Source organism: Heterocephalus glaber, unplaced genomic scaffold (genome assembly GCF_053883595.1).
Source record: "Heterocephalus glaber isolate CG9 unplaced genomic scaffold, H.glaber_assembly_v1.0 deba00001561, whole genome shotgun sequence".
Lineage (NCBI taxonomy): Eukaryota > Metazoa > Chordata > Mammalia > Rodentia > Bathyergidae > Heterocephalus > Heterocephalus glaber.
This window is the reverse complement of record NW_028258349.1, coordinates 1053145-1068517: the sequence shown is the minus strand read 5'-3', so window position 1 is coordinate 1068517 and position 15373 is coordinate 1053145. Positions and strand designations below refer to the sequence as shown.

At 36.8% G+C, this 15373-nt stretch overlaps 1 protein-coding gene across 17 annotated transcripts in view; it reads left to right on the top strand.

The window, feature by feature from the left end:
* Nucleotides 1-15373, top strand: part of Ddr2 (discoidin domain receptor tyrosine kinase 2) — a 192292-nt gene that overhangs the window by 157898 nt on the left and 19021 nt on the right. For all 17 annotated transcript variants that reach the window (XM_087190868.1, XM_087190860.1, XM_087190863.1 and 14 more), the window contains 5 exons: nucleotides 71-176; nucleotides 3885-4068; nucleotides 7778-8021; nucleotides 11971-12033; nucleotides 12843-12973. In XM_087190868.1, coding sequence (XP_087046994.1) covers nucleotides 71-176; nucleotides 3885-4068; nucleotides 7778-8021; nucleotides 11971-12033; nucleotides 12843-12973 — 728 coding nt within the window. The remainder of the gene's footprint in view (nucleotides 1-70; nucleotides 177-3884; nucleotides 4069-7777; nucleotides 8022-11970; nucleotides 12034-12842; nucleotides 12974-15373) is intronic.

Genomic DNA, 15373 nt, shown 5'->3' with positions numbered 1-15373 from the left:
AGGGTATATGGTCTGCGCAGCAACCTCATCTCATTCCCCGTGGTACTGACAGTTGCGTTTCCTTTGGCAGATGGCTTGGTGTCTTACAATGCTCCAGCTGGGCAGCAATTTGTACTCCCTGGAGGCTCCATTATTTATCTGAATGATTCTGTCTATGATGGAGCTGTTGGGTACAGGTAAATCCTGGGAAACTTTGCTCATCAGAATGGGAAAATGACCACCAGGAAAAAGTAATATTTTATATAGCTTGATTAATTATCAATCAATCAATCAGTATTTAATTTATGTACTAATTATTGTGAGATAATTTAGATGAAGTAAACTATGTGGCCTTTATTTCCAAGGAAATTAAAATGCTGACTTTGGGAAGACAAGGTAAGCACACAGAAAACAACAATAAATTACATAAATAAAAGGCTAAACTTTGTAGTGTGATTCAGAAGTGTGGTAGTCATAATTTTGACCTGGAAAACAAGATGTATGTTCTGACTCAAATATTGGCTTGGTTGTAAGATAAAAGGCTGGAAGAGTTGAAGTAATAACTACAATAAAATAGGCAAGTCAGGAAGTTCAGGCAGAAAGGACTCCATAAATGTAGATTTATATATTATGAAAAGATGGAAATCAAGAAAACTTACAATAGACAAGGAACATTTCTAGAAATGATGAGAATTGAAGCAGGGGGCAAGTAGATGGAAAAGAAGGAAAGGGAACAGGGCTAAGGACAGGAATTTTCTGATTAAGGTAAACACTAGATCTGAGAGCAAAAGAAAGTACCAACAGATAGCCCTGAAATGGATGATGGGAGAGCCATGTTGGAGGAGTATGATTAAACACAATAGGAATTTGGAGTTTCTATCACGGTTACTCCACTCCAAGCTTTATCATCCTTCTAGCCCACATCAATGCTTTTCCCTCTTAGCTCAGTCCTTATCTGCAAAGATTGAGCCTGGGAGAAAAGTTAGACCACAGTGAAGTTCAGACCAGATGATGAGGTTTCTAGGGCTTGAGAGGTGGAGAAATTATGTCTCAGGGAGGGGAGAATGTAATTACAGCACATCCACTAGTTGCTTTTGTTCCTAGTCACTTCCTTTTCCTCCACTTAGTCATTGTTCTTTCCTATTTTCCTAAATTGTCTTGGTATCATTTCACTCAGCCATACCCCCAGCTGGCATATACTCAAGGCAGAGAGGAAATCAACTGAACTCAGAGAGGAAATCAATGGAATCAGTTTAGGTTCATTAGTCTTTGCTAATCAACTGTTACTATGTGCAAGGAATTGTGCTGGGCATTGTAGGCATTCAAAGGCAATAAAATCATTGGTCTTTATGTTAAGGCACTCAAAATTTGGAATGGGGGTTATGTGAGGACATAAACTACTATGATGCAAGGATGTGGGTAAGAAATATTGTTAATTCATTGAGGATTAGAGGACAGAGTATGCTGTGGTAGGAAGGGAAAGCAGATGGATTCATGTAATAAAACTTACTTCTGCTTGCTCTAAGGTTTAAGTGATTAAAACTTTGTAAGAAAAGAATTTTGTAAAGGTTAAGTGCCACACATATATAAGTTATTATCGGATTGAAGGACCTATAAAGAAATAATGGAATAGATAAAATCTGAAATAGGTCCCAAAAGATGGGTAGAACTTCCATGAAGAAAAAAGAAACCATGGTTGTAAAATTTAGAGGGATGATCTGGGGAAAACTGATAGTTTTGTTAGCCACGGGTGATATTTGTGTAGCAGAGTAGTAGATGAGAAGTGTAACAATGCAGATTATGCAGGATGTGGGGGGAATTTGAATTTCAGGGCCGGGAAGAAACAATGGAGAAAAAAAGAGGGTGGAGGAAGAGGAGGTACTCTGATCTCTGATTATGAAATTGAAATGCAATTGAAAAACTTAGAAACCTGGGTGAAAGAGTTAGCTTAGCAGAGGGTGATGATGGATTTATTTTGGGATATAAATTTAAAGGGTAATCAAGACATTCACATGGAGAACAAGGAAAGTAGCTGGAAATACAGCTTGGGACCCCAAAGGATAATAGAACAATTATAGAAATGAAATAACTGAAGTAGTTGCATATCTGGTTGTGGTATGGCTGAGTGAGGAGATTTAAGATAGCCACCCAGATAAAGGGGCTCAGGAAATAGATGAGTTACAAAACAAAAATTTTTTTGACAGTGCTGAGAATCAAACCCAGGGCCTTGTGCATGCTAGGCAAGTGCTGTATTGTTACTCATATCTCTAACCCTTACTTTTTCTAAGTAAAAAATTATAAAAGTAATCTGTACTTATTTTAGTAATTCTAGTACTTCTAAAGTGTATAAATTAAACTTGGAAAGTTTCCTTCTTTATTCTACATTTGATTTAATTTTGATGATGGAGAAATGGGATAATCATTTCTTTTAATTCATGTTGCTTTCACAAGACTTTCATGGGATTTATTTTTCTGAGGACAATGCCAACTATATTTATTACAAGTAAATTTATGTTAACCCAGCCTTCTGATCTGCAGAGAGAAGAAATAAAAGGCAAAACCTCAGAAGGGAGGTTCAGGCTCTGGTCACTGGATAAAACCAGACAAAATTTATAATTTGCAAAAAATTTTAACAAATAAGTTTATTTTAAAATGTATTTTTAAGGCTGACATAACCTTAATCATTTTCTTGCAATTCACACATTTTACGTACTGCCTGTTCTATAAACTTCAGAGATCATTTCCAAGGCTTCTTGAGGATACTAGCCGCAGCTCTTCTTTTGGGAGCCTCCTAACATATCTCCCACAGCTTGTGGTACAGAGCTGGACAAGAGATGTTTCGTGTGGTGTGGTTTTGCTCTGTCCCTCCATGAAAAGAAAGAAGGACACCTTTTCATATTCTTCACATAGGCCAATTAATATAGATACACTCACATCCCATCCAGGAGTCAGACATACTCAGTTCCTCAAAATAGCCTTGTGTTCAAAAATGGAAAAGGCTGCCAAGCTAGAAAATAAATTCACATCTAATATCTGAGATTCTCAGGAGATTTCTGCATTTTACTCCATGGTTCTAATATTCTACATGTTTATTTAAAAGTAATTATATATTAGTGTTTAAATTCAACAGAGCTCCCTTTTTCTTCTGCCCTTAGTTAAATTGGGTTGTTGGAAATCTCAGGTAAGAAGAGGGAATGTTTGGCTTCTCTGAAATTAATTCACTTTTGCAAAAGGGAAAGGGACAAAGAGTTGGAGGGAGTGGAGGGAAAGAGGAGGGAAAGGGATGAAAAAAGAATTCACATGTGTTATATACAGGTACGAACACCTCCCCATGAAGTAATCATTATGTACTGCAAACATGTGCAAATAAAAATAAAAAATTTAAAAATAACATTAACTCACTGTACAGTGATGACATATAGTCAAAAGAGAGTCTGAAAAATTTTCCAGTGGGCTCTGGGAACACTTATTTAGTAAGAGGTTAAGTGCTACTATTTACTATAGCTTTCATTTCATTCATTCACTTACTAATGAATTAATTCATCATGTGCATTTGATAATATTGATTCATGATATTAAGACATTATATTCAGTATATAAGAGTTCTACAGACTCCAAAAGTTTTCATATAAAATTATATTAAGAGTTTTGCCACTAATGTGGTAAGCATTGAACATTTTGTAAAATTAATTTATATAAAATTCTTAATTCTCCCTTGATGCTTGGGAAAAATAAATGAATCACTACTATAAAATAAATTCTGTTTTTTAAATAATTCTTCAACGTCCAAGATAATCAGCTCTTACAAAACCTTGGGTGAAGTAGCTGGATCAAAACTCTTCCATGAATTCATGGCTAACTCCAGATTCCTTTCTCCTTTCCTTCTCCTCTCCTGGCCTGAGCAGCATGACTGAGGGGCTGGGCCAGCTCACAGATGGGGTGTCTGGCCTGGATGATTTCACCCAGACTCATGAATACCACGTGTGGCCAGGCTATGACTATGTGGGCTGGCGGAATGAGAGCGCCACCAATGGCTACATCGAGATCATGTTTGAATTTGACCGCATCAGGAATTTCACTACTATGAAGGTCAGTGGTGGAACTTCTTCAAGGAGACCAAAATCATAGCATGAGAGAGAAAAGCTGTAGTAGAAAGAACCCTGAGCTGAAACCAGCAGAACCAGGTTCAAATATGAATCCCACTATTAGCTAGTTACGTGTATTTCAAGGTTACTTCATCTCTAAGGGCTTTTTTCTTCATTTGTAAATTCTGTAAGGGAGTAAGGCTAAGTCAGTAATTCTCAATCTCTCTCTCTCTCTCTCTCTCTCTCTCTCTCTCTCTCCCTCCCTCCCTCTCTCTCCTCCAACACTGGAGGCAACATATCTATTAGGCACAGCACTTATTCTATCAGCTTACTATTGCATAGGAGTTGAAAGAGAATTTAAGTGAATTTTGTAGAGTGGTTGGATGGAAGCCAAAGGCTTGAGAGAGGGCTAGAGACTGGTGCATGATGGACCACAGTAAATGCAGACACCTGAGAAGAGCTGGGTGAGAAGAATTCAGGTCTAAATTCCATTTCCTCTGAAGCAGGACCTTGCAGGGGAGCCCAACCTTTTTGTTAGAGTTGCAAATATCTCTGTTAATAAGATGATGTGTTTCTTGGTATTTAGCTCAAATAACTATTTTCCTTTTCTGTTACTAAACCTCACATCTGTTTCAGAGAGAAAGGAGTGGAAGAGTAGAAAAGTCCATGCAAAAAGTAACCATATTAGGGCAGGGGAATTAGTTCAGTGGCACTGCACCTGCCTTGCAAGTGCAAGGTCCTGAGTTCAATCCCTGGTACTGGAAAAAAAAAGTAACCAGATTCATTAGCTAGAGAGAAACTAGGACTCAGGAATGTGGAGGAAAGTCCTTCTGTCTGATGTAAGAAAGAGGCCACAGGATCTGTTTGTAGTTCTTATATAACTCACTGATTTATGAAGGAGCATGACGGTGCCCTCAATATGTCTCAAGAAAAAAGAGTGGGCAAATGAATTTGACTTCACACATGGAAATATACTTTCTACCCATTAACAGTTGAGTGTAGAATAATAATGACTAACAAATTGATGACTCTGCCTCTATTCTTGGACCCCAGTTTCAATATTTGTTTCCTAAGTTTATCCATTCTTCTGTTTGTTATTAATTTACCAACTACACTTGGAGCCTATGTAGTATTACACTATGTTTAAAAAAGTAAATGAGAAATGGGGCCTGTCTTGGGACACATTACAAATCGGGGAAGATACTATTTATTTATTTGCCAAAGGAGGAATGTAAGATCACATGGGAGCTAGAAGAAGGAAATCTGTATTGTTATTAAGGATTCGTAATAATGCAAAATTTGTTAATCCCCACACAAACTAGGTTTCTAAAAGAAAATGTGTGTCTTTTATTTCACTCCCAGATGTTAAAGTGATAATATCTCCTAGCTAGATTAAAAGCTATTAGTTAAATGTCCAGACATTTAAGATGAGAACAAAAGGATCAACATATGCCCAATATGTTAGTTTATTTTTCAAGGATGGCTCTTTGGCAGTTGTTAAACATAAGTGTGTACAATTATGTGTAATACTTTATTCTTCCCAGGTTTTGTAGGGAGTAGGGCAAGAAAGAAAGGGATATACAAATTATAACAAAACTAATATTTTGAATAACAAAAATATACTTTGAAAGAAAATTTGTATTCCTAAATATTGTCTATATCCATATGTACTTGTGAACATGTGCATAAATTCACAAGTAAGTATCACTGGGAGGATTCCTATTCCAACAAATAATGAACTGTATTTTAAACTTTCAATAAATTTATACTATCTAGTCAAAAGACATCTTCCTGCATCTCTAGGATTCTGTTTAACTAGGTTGTCACAGGTCAAAATTATTTAAGAACTTAAATTGCAATGAGAAGGTGCTGGGATCTTCTCCAGAGAAAATTCAGGGCCAACAGATTTCCAACATATTTTAATTTTTTTGAGACAGAAAGTAAAAAGAGGAATTTCAGGCAACTGATGTCATCTAGAGAGTATTATCTGCCTCCTGAGCAAATTTCTATTCATTTCCCCTTTGAGGCATAGTTAAAAGATACCATTAAAATAATAAATGTGTTTTTTTAAATGTATTGTTTTATTTAAATAACTGTGTAAGATCATATAAAAATGAAATCCTATGCTATTTATTTGCATTCCAGGAGAATTCCAAAGACATCTGTAGGAGAGATTATTATCTTCCCCACAGGATATTTAGCCAACGCTTTGCAGATTTCAAAACATCTGAAAAATCTATTGAAGCTGTAGATAGCTATTTCTTTTTTTTCTTAGCCCTACTCCATTGACTTGTGTTCAAGAAACTGGAACAGTTAATTCATTCTAAGGAAGATATTAACACGTGTTTTCATCAGTAAAACATTTGAAGAAAAATACAAATTTAAAAGTGATTGTCTTCTTTTCTATGTGGCATAATCTGAGAAAGAGCACTGAGCTAGGAGTCTAGGGCTATAGAGCCAGTTGTATTGTTGATTGATCCTCCGCAAGCCAACCTTCTCCGGGCACCAGTACCTCATTAGCAAACAACATGTGATGTTACGTTATGTTTACAATAGCTTAGATACTCTATCCTTAGTGTATCTCTTATCCAGTCTTTAGTCATTGCTGTTCCTTCTTCAGCTAAAAATAAATTCCATATTATAGTCCTGTGTTGACTATCCAGCAGCCAGAAGGAAGGATCAGGATGAGACAGTTAAAGCCTTGTGACTCCAATGCAGGCAAGACATTAAAATAGAAACAGGAAGTATATTACTAGAATGACAACTGTGTCTTTCCAAGCCATGAAGTCCTTAAATTCAAGGAACAGTGGCCCAGTAAAGATCCATTTTCCACATGAGATTGAATCAGGGGAAATGTTATTGAACTACCGCAAGGGCCTTGATTCAGTTCCAAATATATACACATCTTTTTTGTGGGTTGCTAAGCACAGCAAGGTGCTATAGATGGATTGTTGTGGAATCTTTGCCCCTGATGTCTCCAAACGCCTTTCAAATATCCTCGTTAAATAGTCCCAGCAGAGAATGCCAGTGAACTTCCTACAGACTTTCTTTTATCTTTGCAGAAATTATCTATGAGAAAAAGTCAATGCTCTTATCCCAATGATACTACTTAAGATGAATTTGATTAAGAGACATGACTAAGCCTGTGTCTCTGGCATGAAAAATGCTAATATGTGTGCTTGAAATGAGATTTCCAAAAAGAAAGATGAAATTGTATTGGTTTGTATATTACATTTTTCCAGATTTTGAAAAGGAGCAGTCTGGCTTTGGAAAGCACCTAGCAGCAGTAAGATGGCAGTCTTCTTCAAATCCTCAAATATGGCTCAGAATAAATAGCTGAAATATGCCTAGATAGCAACTGTGGTTGAGAGAAATGTGGACTCAAGAGAGTTCAGGGTGAGGAAGGACCTTAGAGAATGCTGGCTCATCTCTCATTTAGCAGATAAGGATACTGCAGCTCAGCACAGTGAAGGGAAGTGGCCCAGGCACAGTTGCAGAGGTAATTGGGCTTACAGCGAGGTTTTATAAGTCCTGACCAGCGTATCATTATCACTTCAAAGTCCTTGGCAACAAAGATCCAGAAGACTGCAGAGCACCAGGATTGGTGCTCAGAGAAACAGACAGGATTAGGCTTCTACTGGGTTAGCTTGCACCATGTTCCCATGTAACCTAGCAGGGCCAACCTGTTATTCACATGCCTCTTTCTCTACCAGGTCCACTGTAACAACATGTTTGCTAAAGGTGTGAAGATCTTTAAGGAAGTACAGTGCTACTTCCGCTCAGAAGCCAATGAATGGGAACCCAGTGCTGTCTCCTTCCCCCTTGTCCTGGATGACGTCAACCCCAGTGCTCGTTTTGTCACAGTTCCTCTCCACCACCGCATGGCCAGTGCCATTAAATGCCAATACCATTTTGCTGACACCTGGATGATGTTCAGTGAGATCACCTTCCAATCAGGTGGGAAGCATGGGATCCCATGGGGCAGTAGGAATAGGTGAGGGAGGAAGCAGATGAACATCTAGGTTCCCACAGGCAGGTGTCCAACAGGAGCAGGGTTATATAGGTGGCTTCTCATTGGATGGCAGCAGGAATTCTTGTGTTGCTAATTTTAATCATGGAGGCATTTAATTATAAACCAGAAATGAACAGAATATTTACTTGACTCTTCATACATTGTCTAGAAGAGAGGTATGGTAAAATTTTTAAAATGATAACATGATATGTCAAAAATGATACACACTAAGGCTATTAAGAAATATGATTAAGGTGTTCAAATGAAAATCTCTAAACATTATACACAGAAGTAAAGAGAGCAATGTATCTCTATCAATCACTCAGCTTTACTGTCAATGTTTTGCCACACTTGTACGACTTACTTTACTCTTTTTTTTTGCTAAAGTATATTAAAGAGAATCTGAAATATTATTTGATTTTATTACTAAAAATTTTGGAATGTCTCTAAGAAAGTAACATTGGCTTTCTAGGCATAATATAATTATAATAGCCTATAATATTTATTAGTACATAATTCCTAAGTATCTCCTATATCCTGTCCATATTAAGTATCTCTTATTGTCTAATTATGCCTTGCTATAGTTGTCTTCATTGAAGTATGATTCAAACAAAGGCTTTTTGGTGAATTTTCTTAATTATACCTCCTAGATGTCTCTTTTAATCTAAATCAGTTCCCTGTTTTTTAAAAGAAATTTATTCTGGCGTTGCCTTTGCTTTCTGTGGTGTTACTTTACTCAAGTTTCTACCCTGTGTCGGTCCTGTAAACTAGAAGTTATTAGCTAATTTGATTTAAGTTCAATATTTATTTTGTCAAGAAGCATTGTGTATTTTATGTTAAACTTCATCATGGGAATGTAATGTTGGACTCCTTCACTTTTAGTGGTAGAAAGAGTGATTTCTGATTTTGGGTGGTTGCTTCTCTGTGGGAAAGTTTCCTGTGAATTTTGGTGTAGGTTTTACTCTGTATTGATAAGCTCCACCTGAATGATTTATTTCACTAAATAGGATTGCTAAATAGTGATTTTTAAATTCTTTTATTCTTTCTACACTTATTAGCAGGATTTCTGCTGAATTTCCTCATGTGCTTGTTCATCCTGAAATGTATTTCACATTGGAAAGGCAGGATAGATGTTGTTTCTCCTTTAATTGTTTATGTTCAGAGTCATGAACTGATGTCTTAGCAATCTTCAGTGATGTCTAACGTTTAGTTCTCACCCCTATTTTATCTTTTTGTATCAGTAGCCATTCATTGCTTTTTATAAATTCAGTGTTTAGTCAATTGCAATTATTAGTCTTTTTCATGCTCAAGTTGTCCTATCTTTAACAAGAGTCTGCACTTTTAAGCTATCTCTGTGTTTTTGGATCTAACTTTAAATAAGCCTCCTATAAACTTCTTGTTTTCTGAAAGAGAAAGATGTACCATGCTCATCTGGAACATTTATTTACTGCTCCAGATGTGAAAGCAACCATTTTCTGGTGAAAGTAACCATTTTCTGAAGAAATCTTGATTCTTCAGAGGGGAATGTTATCTAGAGAGCACAGACTGGGCAATAACAATGCTCATTGCTATTGGGTTGTTATTGCTTCTTGGATTTTTTTAAATGGGAAAGGTGAGGAAATATATATATTTAAAAAGAAAAATATCAGGATTTCATATTGCTACTTCTAATTCAAATTAAAGATAATAAGGTTTTTACCTAAATTGGATTGCATACTTGGATCTGTTTATTCATTCTAAATATCATATTCCCTAACAATATTAGCAACAATTGCTTTAGCTACTATTCAAAAAACCAACATCAATACCTTTACTAATATTAGAAATATTGTGTAGGCTTTATGATTTCTTTATAATTCCCTTTTCTTTATCTTTAGTGTATAGCCTATGAGGATAAACAATAGAAATACCATGCTCTGATGTCAGTTAGAATGAGAGTCAGATAATGATTTTCTCTGGGTAGTTATGTCATAAACATGATACACAGATAGATTCATTTTCTTCAGTTTGTTTCAACTCTTAGGGATTTGTTTTAAACACTAAGAACTATTCCTGACTGTGCTATTCTTTCTCTTTTCCTCTCTCTCTGACTCCCCTCTCTCAGGGTCTTCACACTGAGCTATATCCTGGGTCCTTTTTCAATTTTTTTTATTTTTTTATTTTTTATTTTGAGAAAGGTATCACTAAATGGCCTATGGTGAGCTCAAACTTACAATCCCTCTGCCTCAGCCTCCCAGAATACCGCAATTACAGGTGTGCACCATACACCTAGCTTTGTTGTACTACTATTGAGCAAATAGTGATTGAACTTACTGGAGCCAGGCACTGTGCCAAATCTTAAAAAGTTAGAAGACATTTTAAGACATTTTTCATACCATGAGATTTTAGATGGGGAGATAAATATACAATGATTTTTCAAAACATATCTAAAGTAGTACCAACCATAAGTGGTCACGAGAGGGGCAGTAAAGAGTAAGTTTGTTGTGAAAAACATAGGAGTAAGTAAACACAAAGGAGTAAGACTTTTCGCAGGCCTGAAAGAAAGCACAGGCATAAGGTAATAGAAAAGGAGAGACTAATCTAGCAATAAATTGGAGGAACTTATCCTTTATGATTTGATTTTTTAAAGAGGAAAATTTCAAAATGTACTGAGAGAAACTAGAGCACATGTTTAGAAAACAGGTTTGGTGCCAAATGCCTTCTGTACCAATGCTTTAATCTTAGAGTAAATGAGTTAATTATTTTATATGAAATATCTATTGAGAGCAGAAATTCAGATGCTCAAAAGTAGTGCCATTTGTACTGTGTCAACTAGGGGACAAATAGATTCCCATCACCCTTAGGGATTCTCTTGGCCAAGTAATTGGTGCGCTTAGTTATTTTGGCTTGGTGTAGCTATGGACTATGGCTTTTGACTCTTGGGATTTCTTAAGTTTTAAATCCTATGCCATGATAATATTAGTTTTTGTTGGAGCCTGAGATCTGAAATCAGAGTACATATTGATGCCAGATACCTCCCTTTTTGTATAATAATGTTAAGAAGAAGAAAAATTAGAATTTTTGGAAGGAGTGTCTCTTTTGAGGAAAATGCATATTCAAAATCTTGACCCTTGATTCCACAAATCAGAGGGAAAAATTAGTGGCCATTACCAGACTGGTGAATACACTTTTAGGGTCTTGACTCAGAGGCCACAGCCTCACAGTAAAGGATAATATTGAACAGTATCAGCACTCCAATGTCAATAATTTATCTTAAGAATGAATGAAGCCTTCCTTTTAAGTTAAGGAGCCAGGACAATGGGGCATAATGGAAACACTTTTATAAAACAATTTAATTTTCTTAAAGGAAAGAGCATCTTAGCATTGTGTCTATCTAGTGCTCACCAACTCACTGTATTTTCTATGCTTTTCTGGATTTTTGCCCTGCCTCCTATGCATACTTTTTGATGCTGTGTAGTTACAGCCCTCTGAACCACCATTTCTTAACTCTTGCACTGCAATATCTAGTATATAAATTTTGAGAAGAAAAAATTTGCAAAAGAAAAGTTGCTTTACTATGTAAATGGTTATATTTTTGCTTGGGTTTTTTTTTGGTAACGCGGATTGAACTCAGGTCCTTGCACTTGTGAGGCAGGTGGCGGAACCACTGAGCTAAATCCCAGGCCCCAATGGTTATATTTTTATTTATTATTTCCTTTTATATCATGTTGATATAATTGTGTGGTATTTCCATATATGTATACATTGTATAATAACTAATTTATTTTTTTTTTAAAATACTGTTGGCAGTCCACTCTATTGATTCACAATGTTCTAGGTTTCAGTCTGCCTTTATATAAACAACTACCTGGCTGTATTCTCCTCCAGCTCTGACTTACTCTTGTGTTGTAACAGATGCTGCAATGTATAACAACTCTGGAGCTCTGCCCACCTCGCCTATGGCACCTACAACCTATGGTATGTGTGGTTCCTAATTATAAAAATTAAGTTGAAGGCACCTCTTGTAGGAAGGGTAGAAATTTGCAAAGGAATGTCTGTGTGGGAGGCTTGATTGCAGATGGCTTACATAGAAAGGTAGGACAGTCCACCTCTGAAGTTAAGCACACAAACTTTCTCTCTTCATTGCTTATTCCTATGATTTTTCAGCAGGAGAAGCAGAAGCTAGAATGTTCCAATTACTTAGCATGAAAGTCTGGTAAACTTGGGGTGGTAAAAGGGAAAGTGACATACCTGAGACCCATAGAAGAGATTTCAATGAATGGGAGGAAGCCTATGAAAAAAAAAAAAGAAAGAAAAAAGGTTGTATCTGTAGTTGGAGATAAGTATGTGAATATGTAATTTTCTGCTTCAGGAAATCACTGGCCACCCAGCCTGCAATGTGGGAACTTGTGATTGCTTGTCTCCAAAGAGGAGACACAGCTACCTTGGCCTGTCTCAGGGAATAAGGATAGTGAAACTAGTTCCTCACCTGTTTGGCATGGGTGTGATTGGGAGCCTGTAGATTCTTGGCCTTGGTAACATAGGGACAAAATTTTGGAAAAATGGAAAAATTTTTCCTTATCCAGCCTGAGACATAGGGAGAGGGAGGCTACTGTCTCATGGAAGAGGACTGTAGGATATAGAAGCAAAGTAATAAAACGGTGGCAAGATCAAGAATAAGTAGAAATATTATATCTTCTGGAATTATCTTGAAGGAACAGGATAACCATTCCCTCAGTCCAGTCCCTCATGCTTTTACATTCCCTGCCTTCTCTTCCTGTTCTCAGATCCAATGCTTAAAGTCGATGACAGCAACACTCGGATCCTGATTGGCTGCTTGGTGGCCATCATCTTCATCCTCCTGGCCATCATTGTCATCATCTTGTGGAGGCAGTTCTGGCAGAAAATGCTGGAGAAGGTGAGGGGTACAGAATGGACAAAGACAGGAAGCTGCACCTTGTTTTTCTGAGCTGCTATTGCCTCAGGAGTAAAAGGCAGACTATAAGAATGTATTTGCTACAGAATTACAAGAGGCTACCAAGAAGCATAGGAATGAAGCCAGAAAAAAATTTGATAAGTCAATATTCTCAGTTTTAGAATCAAGATTTTAGAACCTCTTTAGGAATCTCAGAAGCTTTCTTAACACATTGACTATCAACTTGGACATTTTCCATGAAGATTCTTATTCACTAGGTTTTAAGGTGGAGTGCAGGTATCTGTACATTTTCATTTAATGTGTAATTCTGACCCACATTCAAGGTTGATAATCTGTTTAATGCCTAGTTAAAGTATCTGATAATACTATTGAAGTTTTTTCTCTTTTTTTCTGTTTTTCACTTGTTTTTAGAAGGTAGGAGGGAGAGGGAGGCTGGAAGGGAGGAGAGAGAGAGAAGGAGAGAGGAGAGTAAAGAGAAGAGAGAAGAGAAAGAGAAACACATTCAACATCATTAATATCCAAGTCAATTTCCTTACAACTCTATCCCCATTTCTTTGTGTATTTGAAGGTTGTAATTATATGTTCCTCTGAGTCCTTTTTCTTTCTGTCTAGGTCAAATGATCTGAATAATTTTATTATACTTACCCAATATTTCATAGTCTTCAAAGACTTTTTTCTCATGTATCATTTTATATGAATCTCTGAGTAACAATGAGATGGGCATAGTTGTATTAAATTATTTTTTCGATGAGAAATTGTGATGTGCTCAAGGTCATACAACTAGTATTCTGTGTTCTATGCACTTTCCATTTGTAAATACAGGAATATGTTAAAATCTTTCTCCCAAAATTTATACATTTTACTGAGAGTGGAACATACCCATCTTTTTCTTGGCTTCTTAGGCCAGTTAACAACTTCATGGGCACTGCTGCTAAATGTTGGATTCTCTTGGGATCCACTGCTGCTGATGGTTCCAACTTAGACCATACACACTTTACCTATGCAGTGAGTTCCTCTCAATGGACTTGGGCTGAAGGAAGTCCTGGACACTGTCCTGTGAGGTTTTGAATTGCCTATAGAGGGCAAAGGACAAGGAAAGGGGCATTGCCTGGTTGATCTCTGTGTTCATGGGTCTCTCAGAGGAGGTCAAAGCCTGTGTGGAGTATACTCCAGAGGAGGGCCAGGGAACCATGTGAATGACCTTGAATCTTCAGAACTCTCTGAATGTAGACCGGAGAAAAGAGGCTCTCACCCAACAAGTGAGAGGACTACCCAATTACCCTGCAATTCCTTCTGACTTGCTCCACATTCAAGCTTCCGAGATGGTTGAGGTTTAAAGTGTTTACACAGGAATATTCACAGCAAAGAACGTCACCATGCTTCCTACAAGGATCTCTACTCTCAGTCTGAAGACATTTTACCTAAATTAAAGCTGTAAGTGCATAAATAGCATGTGAAAATTGAAAGGCAGAATTCACAGAGAGCTGGACCACTGGCATGACTGTTTCAAGACATCAATAAGGTGATGTCAAGACCTTTCCTTAGATAAAAGTAAGAACAAAAGTTTTGCCTTGAATATTTGACTTCATTCTTCAAGAAATTCTTCCAAATCTTGTAGATCCCAAGAAGATAACTCAAAGTGAGCTGGAACGACACTTGGGGGATTTCTTCCTGGCATTAGAACTGTGTGTGTGTGTGTGTGTAAAATTTGTAAGCACACACATACATTCCATGGACTTTACTTAACATATCCTGTAGCCTGTGGTATTATTTTTAGGATACTTTTGATGGGATTCTCAGCATTGATCCTTTGAGAAATTCAACCCACATTTATTGAATACCTACTACTTGTTGCGCTGCATGGTAATACTGGGGCTTTTACTGTAAGAAAGGACCTTGTAGTCTGGTGGGGGAAGTAAGCACCTATGTTTCTCCATTAAGCACCCACTTGGAGTGGAGAATTTCACATGTTTAAATCCAAATATATTCAGATTCTAGAATTTTTTTTTTTTTCTGGAACAGGCAGGGGACCAAAGATGGTATGCCATAAGAATTAGTCACTTCAGTCTTCTTCCTGTAATAGATATAGTTTGACTTGGTAAAGTAAGATTTTCTTTTCTCATTTTGTAGCCATTTTATTTTTGGTTCATAAAAATCTAGGGCCAAGTGGGGGATGGTTATCCTAATTTACAGTGCTAGGATGATCAGATGAACTGTTAATCCATTGGGTAATAGCACTGTTACTGAGTTTGAATATTTTAATTTATGTTGACCCCCAATCAAAGCAGTTAAGTGGTAATTCAGCAAAATTCATTATTTACTAAAATGCAGAATCTATGAGTCATAAGATCTGTGGTTACTGATTGGTTCCCATATCATTAT